Below are 7,782 nucleotides of genomic sequence, written 5' to 3' on the forward strand. Positions count from 1 at the left end.
CAGGCTCCACAACAGTCAATGTGCAGGTCAGTCGGTGTTTGATGGAGCAATGTAGGATCTTCTGCTGGATGTGCACAGAAGCATAAAGAGAAGAGAGAGAGTGTGTGAGAGGGTTGATGGTCATGGACTCCTTCAGGAGAGATTTCTTTCTCGGATAATTCTACAGTGCAGAGACTGAGTCTTAAATAATCATCTTCGGGTCTTTACAACCACTCTTTTTCTAAAATCGTTATTTTTTTTTTTTTTGCACTAATGGAGAAGAGGGTACTTAAGTCTTTGCAATCTCATCAAACTCCAACACTGACAAACATGAGGATAAGATGGGAAACCCGAAAGATTGGGGGGGGGGGGGGGGGACATATAACCTAGCAAAGGCACTTAAGCCAACCTTATCTTGGCTATTAACATGACGCTACAATTACAAATTAATATTTCAACAAAAATAAAAAATAAAAAAACAGAAAAATAGCAAGTAAAAGCAGGACGCTCTTTATATTTACTGCCATCCCTGCACCACCACATAGCACAGAGAGAGAGGTCCAAGGATGGTGGCATCACTCATTTGGTCGCTAGCACTCCTCCCATTTCTCATGGTGAGTGTTCCAAATTCTGCCATTTCCCACTTGGGTACCTCCCAGTTATCGCTCTCACGCACTTTGCTCCCTGTTTTTCTTGCAGGTAACTGTCTCAGGAGGTGAGCTCTGCGGCCTCAACCCTTTCTCTGCAAAGGCTTCCCTTCTTCGATACTGGAACCTGCGAATTCCCAACGCCCGGATTCCGACGTTCCTGGCGGAGAAGGCATCTCCACTCGACGCCCTCAACTCGTCCCTCCTGCAGAGGTACGCGGAGGAAGGCTCCCTCCCCACCCACCTCCGTTCCTTCTGCGACGCCTCCCACCTCTTCTGTTTCCCCGACCCCTCCCCGAGCCTCGAGAAGCACGGCCCCAACGTCGACTTCGCCACATACTCCGATCGCAACTTCACCAACTACCGATCCGGAACGGTGGGTGGCACCGACTTCTTCAAGAACTACTCGTTTGGCGAAAATGTCGTCGCCGACTCATTCAAGCGGTACAGCCGCAGCTCGGTCGGCCACGCCGACTCGTTCAAGTCCTACCTCCCCAACGTCAACGTCGGCGACGACGAGTTCTCGAGCTACGGCATCCGCGCCTCCGGCGGCTCGGGACGGTTCGACAACTACGCCGACAACATCAACGTCCCGAACCTCCGGTTCTCTAGCTACGAAACGGACGGCTCGGACAGGAACCGGGTTTTCCGGTTCTACTCGGACAATGGGAACTCGGGGAGCCAATCCTTCACCAGCTATGGCAGGAAGGGCAAGGGGGTCCCCTCCGGCTTCGAGAGCTACGGCAATACCTCCAATGTGATCGCCTCGACCTTCACCAACTACGCCGAGGGCGGGGCTCGAGCCAATGACTCCTTCACCAGCTACGGTGGCAATGGTAATGTGCCAGTGAACAACTTCAAGAGCTATGGTGATAGTGGTAATGCTGGTATCGACACCTTCACTAGCTACTCAAAGATGGACAATGTGCCACAGAACGACTTCACAAGCTATGGTGATGGTGGCAATGGTAGTATTGACACCTTCATTAGCTACAGAGACTCCAGCAATGGTGGTGATGATTCGTTCATCTCGTATGGCAAGAATGGTGTTTCCCCCAAGCTGGATTTCATCAACTATGCAAAACCTTTCAATAAGAGTTCTGACCCAACCGTCTTTCGGATACCCGGCGATGTGAATAACGACACATTCAAGGGGTATGGCCAGGGCGCTATTGAACCCCAAATTGGGTTCAAGATCTACGGCGTCAACAATTCATTTTCGTTTGGGGACTATGCTGATAAGAAGACGGTAAGTTTTGCAATTTATAATAATACCAGTATTAGTACTCCTGGCGCCGATGTCAGTCTCAAGGCTACCAAGAACAAGTGGGTTGTTGAGCCCGGGAAGTTCTTCAGAGAGAAGATGCTGAAGCCCGGGACAGTGATTCCGATGCCGGACTTTCGCGACAGGATGCCGGTGAGGTCGTTCCTGCCGCGGTCGATCTCCGAGAAATTGCCTTTTTCGAGCTTGAAGCTCGAAGAGTTGAAGAGGGTGTTCCATGCTAGGGAAAATTCTAGCATGGAGAGGCTGATGAAGAACACTCTGGCAGAGTGCGAGAGGGAGGCCAGCAGGGGAGAGACGAAGAAGTGTGCGACTTCGATCGAAGACATGATCGATTTCGCGACGTCGGTGCTGGGGAAGAATGTTCAGGTGAGGACTACCGAATCAACAAACGGGTGGGGGAAGGATGTGGAGATTGGGAAGGTGAAGGGGATTGACGGTGGGAGGATCACCAGGTCTGTTTCTTGCCACCAGAGCTTGTTCCCTTATTTGGTGTACTACTGTCATGATGTTCCCATTGTGAGAGTGTATGAGGCTGATCTGCTGGATGTGAAGAGCAAGGAGAAGATCAACCATGGAGTAGCAATCTGTCATCTGGACACCAGTGCATGGGGAGCAGGCCATGGAGCCTTCATAGCATTAGGTTCAAAACCGGGGAAGACTGAGGTCTGCCACTGGATCTTTGAGAATGACATGATCTGGGTAAGGGCTGGTTGAGTTAGGAAGACCCATCACTATTGTCTCTTTTGTATCAGTTCAAGTCGTATCATGGTTGCGCTTATTACCTAGACGTCTTAGTACGGTTGCCGCGTTTATTAGCTAGATTAGCTCTTATATATGTAGACCGCCACTGGGTGAACCAACCACCATCTGTGCTTAATTCCCATATTATGATTTTGGTTTCCTGTATGTTTAGTACATGTTTATCAATAAACTGGTATGGGTCTGCCTAATGCCAGTTATTATATAGATAAATAAATAAATAAAATGGCTGTTTAAGTTGAAGGGTGTGAGTGGAGCCCAGGGTTTTTTTTAACTTTTTTTTTTCAATTTTTGTGCTTGCTTGCTGAAGAGGAAAACTAGGAGTGGTGTAGATGTGCTGTAGTCTCTGTTGGTTGCTCTCTGTTATCGATTTCCTTTTCTTTAAATTGAATGGGTGTTAAAACTGTTATGTTGTAGATCATGATGTCATTGCTCCAAAAGTGGGTTCTTTTAGACAATAAAAACGTGACACATGTTAAAAACTTAAAACCATTAAAATAATATTAAAATTTTAATTTTAAGCATTTTTAAAATTATTAAAAAATAGCCGATTCAGGTTAGTATTGTATCTATAGATACAATCTGCCGATTCAGGATGATAGTGACAAAATTGGTTTTAAATCGTGTGTAATAATGAGGGGTGAAGTACTTCATTTCCTTTGCTGTCCACATTCAAAATCTGCAAATTTCGTTTTTATAATCTGAGATTCAATATGTTTTTTCATTAGCATACTCAGAGAGAGAGAGACCCTGCTAAATCAAGAAATCTTAACAGCTCCCAGAGGACAAACCACTGCAGCGAGAGCTTCAGCAACCCTCCAAGGATGCTTTCTAGCTACGCTGCCATATGAAACCTTTGTGTGGCTGCAAGAAGATGGCAAGAATTGTAAACAAAGAAAACCATAACCCTAAATTCTTCTAACCCCATCAGATTCATCACAAAGAAAAAAAAATGAACACAAAAAGACAGAGAGGTTGAAGCTACCTGCTTCCTCAGCATTCGATCGTTTATGTGGAGAAAGATGACGAGGACGATCTCCACTCCACACTTTGGCGCTGCAGCCGTCTCCACCAGTGCCCAGCAGCACCACCACCAACATCTGGATCAGGCTTTGTTCGCTGCATAGGAGAGAGAGTCGGGCGAGAGAGAGGGATGCGCCCGTCGAGACAATATTTTTTTTCTTTATTCTCTTTGTTCTCCTGTGACTTATTTTGTACAGTTAGGTTTAGAATCTGTTTTGCTTTGGTTGAGTCTTGATGTCAAGTGTCGAGTCACTTGTAACTTTCTCCAGGCTATCCTTGCACTTTGGTTGAGATTGATCAATACCCTAAAGGATTAACCCGTAGATCTGAATTGTAACAAGCCCTCGGGCAAAAATATGAATGAATGCAAATGCGAAGAGCTTTCTTTTGTTCACCCTCATTGTGATTGCTTTTGAGTGATTATAATTTTTCTCCCTCTTTATTCTCTCACTCTTAGTTATCAAAGTTTTTGCAGCGGCAGAGCGACCAGAAGGCTTATGGTGGTAAGGAAGGACTGTCGCACCATACTGACCTATTGAAGAAGTAGGCCCATGATAAATGGTATTAGAGTTCATTCTCAAGCTGAAGAAGGGACTCAGGAGTCAGTGTCGAGAGACGCAACGACAAGTCGCGATTTATGAGCAAGACATCGTGCCACCCTAATATAACTTGTGGGGCACCAAAGAAAATACAGTTGTCGATAATGAGGAGATGAGTTTACCTCGGGGTCATGAGCAGATGGCCGCAACCATGAACAAACTGGTGGTTGATGTGACTTAGTACGAGGAAGCGATTTCACGCGCAGTTGAGTCATTCATAGGATTGGATGATGAGGTGGCAAGCCTGCGAGAGCAGGTAAACTTGCTTATGGGACATGTTACTTCGCTGACTATGACAGTGACCACCCTGCAGACTGAAGTTGAGGAGCTTCAGCTGAAGAATCGCACTCTGCAAGAGACAGTTAACCTTAATTGCAAAAATGATGATATGCCATCAAAGATAGATGTGCCAAGGCCAACTAAATTCAATGGTTTCAATGATAGAAAGGATATAGAAAACTTTTGATTTCAATTAAAACACTACTTGGACATTCAGAATGTATTAGCCGAATACCTCAGGGTGAAGGCGACAGTAGCTCTACTTGTCGGAGATGCTATAGCCTAGTGTAGATGAAAATATAATGACATGGAAAGAAGTCATTGCGTGATTGATACCTTTGAAGCCTTCAAAACTGATCTACGAAACTATTTCATGCCAAAAAATGTACAATGCTAAGTTTAGCAAATGGTGGAAGAACTCAAGTACATTGGAGCCTTAATAGACTACATCAGAACGTTCCAAAAGCTCATACTAAACGTACCCAATATGCCAGATGAAGATAGACTCAACTTGTTTATTGTAGGACTACAGCCTTAGGCACAGTCCGAAGTGAAAATGAGTAATCTTGAGACTTTGAAAAATGTGTATGCGACGAGCGAGCGACTAGTGGATACACAATACAAGTTCTTCACTCCATCAACTAAGGCTAGGAATAAGCCAGACCATGAAAGCAAGAAGGAGGATCAACACGGCAATAAAGGTGAGGCATCGACCCAACACTATTCTGACAAGAGACAGAATTATAGAAAGCACAACTATAATGGCAACAAAGGACCGATTGTGACTTGTTGGTTCTGTGGCGATAGACATATCGCTAGGCAATATCTAAAGCACCTCGTGAGGGATGATGAGCAAGCCAATGCAGTACAGACGAAAAATAGTGACATTTAGGTTATACAACTAAGGATGAAAGTCACGCAGACCATAAATGCAGTTAGAAGTTGCGCAACTGAGAGCATGTCGGTTAGTAAAGAGTTCATGTACCTAAAGTCATTACGAATGAGAAGTCTACTATGATGATGGTAGACTCTGGGATCATGCATAACTTTGTCTTGAGAGAAGAGGCAGAGTGGTTGGGCTTGAAGCCTGAGCCAAAGTAGAGGACCATCAAGATGGTGAACTCTGAGGCTAAGTCAATCCATGGTGAAGCAAGAGATGTGGCTATCCAAATTAGAAGTTGGGTCGGCAAAGCCAATTTCTCAATGGTGTCCCTAAACGACTACAGAATGATTTTGGGCATAGAGTTTTTTCGCAGTCAGAATATGATGATAATGCCGAAGTTCAACTCGTTAACAATCATGCAGCCAAACTTTTCACACACGGTGCAGTGCCTTACTCTTGGAGACAAGTCTTCAATGTTATCTGCTATGCAATTGAAGAAGGGTACCAAGCAGTGAGATCAAACATCCCTAGTCATTGTGCACACTGAAGAAATGAAGGTGAAAACAGTAGTGCAACTGACCCTTGCCCCATGATTAGCTGTGTTTCGGAGAGTGATGCCCCCGAAACTGCCAAAACGTCTACCACCGAGATGCGAGGTCAACCTCAAGTTAAAATTGACCCCTGCAACAAAGCCACATACCATGATCCCTTATCGCATGGGGCCAACTGAATTGAAGGAGATGCGCAGGCAGCTGGATGAGAAAGGAAGGACATCATTTGCCTATCAATTTATTCGAGATTGACATAAGCAGACCGAGCTGACGAAGGCGTTTCTGAACAAAGCGGCCAAGAGGACGAAGAAGTGGGCAGACAAGTATCGTCGTCCTGCTTGGTTCTGTGTTAAAGACCAGATGTTAGTGAAACTTTACCTGAATTTCACAAGCATCTTTCGTGGACGACACCATAGACTGATCAGGAAGTACGAGCAACCATTCACTATCACCCAGAAAGTGGGCAACTTAGCGTATAAGTTGGACCTGCCCCATGACTTCAAGGTGCACCCGATGTTCCATGTGTGCAACTTGAAACTATTTTATGCGGATGAGGGAGATCTAGAACGTAGGGTGCCACAACGTGTTCCTATCCTGCAAAGAGTCCGGGCAGCAGAACAGGCCAAGAAGCGTCTCAGCAAGATCCTTTGCCACAAGGTCAATTACTTGGGCAAAGCGAAGAAGTATTCGGTGCAGTGGGAGGAGACAGCGAAGCTGACGTGGGAGCCAGCATTCTGGATGAAGAGCCGCTATCCAGCCGAAGTCAGGGCCTACCACGAAATAGATGGCGCCAATGGCGGCACATGATTTGAAGGAGGGAGTCTATTCCCCTGTGACCTAATTTGTACAATTGTGTCTAGAGTCTGTTTTTGGTTTGGTTGAGTCTTGATGTCAAGTGTCGAATCACTTGTAACTTTCTCTGAGCCACCCTGTACTTTGGCTCGGGTTGATCAATACCCTAAAGGGTTAGTCCATAGATTTGAACTGTAACAAGCCCTCAGACAAAAATGTGAATGAATGAAAATGTGAAGAGCTTTCTTTTGTTCACTTTTTTTGTGATTGCTTTTGAGTGATTGCGATTTCTCTCTCTCTATTCTTTTGCTCTCTTGCACTATCAGTTATCAAAGTTTCTGCAATGGCAAGCAAGCGATCATAAGGCTTGTGGCGATAAGGAAGGACCATCGCTGACCTATTAAAGAAGTAGGCCCTTGACATCCTCCATCTTGTTCTTTTAGTAACAAGAGTGAAACAAAAATAACTTGTTTTATGGATGCAACATTTGTTAAAAATATTTTTTTTTGTGTGATTTTTGTCCCGCCATCAAAGGACAGTTTTGTCCCTTCACGTTTAATTTGAAAGGGCACCCCTTAGCGGCCGTTTGTTTCTCTGATGGAAGGGAACGTCAACTTCGTCCTCTTGTGTGACGCTCGTGTATGGTATCAAAGCACACACTGGTGCAAAATGGAGCAGTCGTCATCCTCATCGCAATCCAACAACCGTTTGGAGCTAAGTTCCTATCTTCTTCCTTCATTACTTGCTCCTGCCACTTTCCAGTACTCTTTGAGTCCCAAGTCGTCATCAGACAACTAATTAATATGGGAATCTTAATTCTTCCCACTATTAATATCATATGATTTATACAAGTACATCGATGGTGCAAAACTAACTCCAAATCAATTACATAGCCTAGGAAGGAAACAGGTGTTTCAACATCAAATTACACTAAGACTAGCTTCTTCTAAGCTGGCTTATTTCATCTTTAACCAAACCTGACCAC

At 44.9% G+C, this 7,782-nt stretch overlaps 1 protein-coding gene across 1 annotated transcript; it reads left to right on the top strand.

Annotated features, from left to right (window-relative positions):
* Positions 1–545: 545 nt before the first annotated feature.
* On the top strand, positions 546–6,812 carry LOC149836837 (polygalacturonase 1 beta-like protein 2). Its single transcript, XM_090007922.1, has 4 exons — positions 546–593; positions 679–1,511; positions 1,596–2,610; positions 6,267–6,812. Exons 1-4 carry the CDS (start codon positions 546–548, stop codon positions 6,810–6,812), a joined length of 2,442 nt encoding a protein of 813 aa, XP_089864048.1.
* The last annotated feature ends 970 nt before the right edge of the window (positions 6,813–7,782 follow it).

This window comes from Nuphar pumila, chromosome 5, assembly GCF_984573655.1.
Source record: "Nuphar pumila chromosome 5, dmNupPumi1.hap1.1, whole genome shotgun sequence".
Lineage (NCBI taxonomy): Eukaryota > Viridiplantae > Streptophyta > Magnoliopsida > Nymphaeales > Nymphaeaceae > Nuphar > Nuphar pumila.

Bases quoted from the DNA above. Each gene is read 5' to 3' on its own strand.
- LOC149836837 (XM_090007922.1), top strand. From the start codon at position 546: ATGGTGGCATCACTCATTTGGTCGCTAGCACTCCTCCCATTTCTCATG. The intron at 594-678 runs GTGAGTGTTCCA...TTTTTCTTGCAG, and splicing joins CACTCCTCCCATTTCTCATG to GTAACTGTCTCAGGAGGTGA. The intron at 2,611-6,266 runs GTAAGGGCTGGT...TGACATAAGCAG, and splicing joins TTGAGAATGACATGATCTGG to ACCGAGCTGACGAAGGCGTT.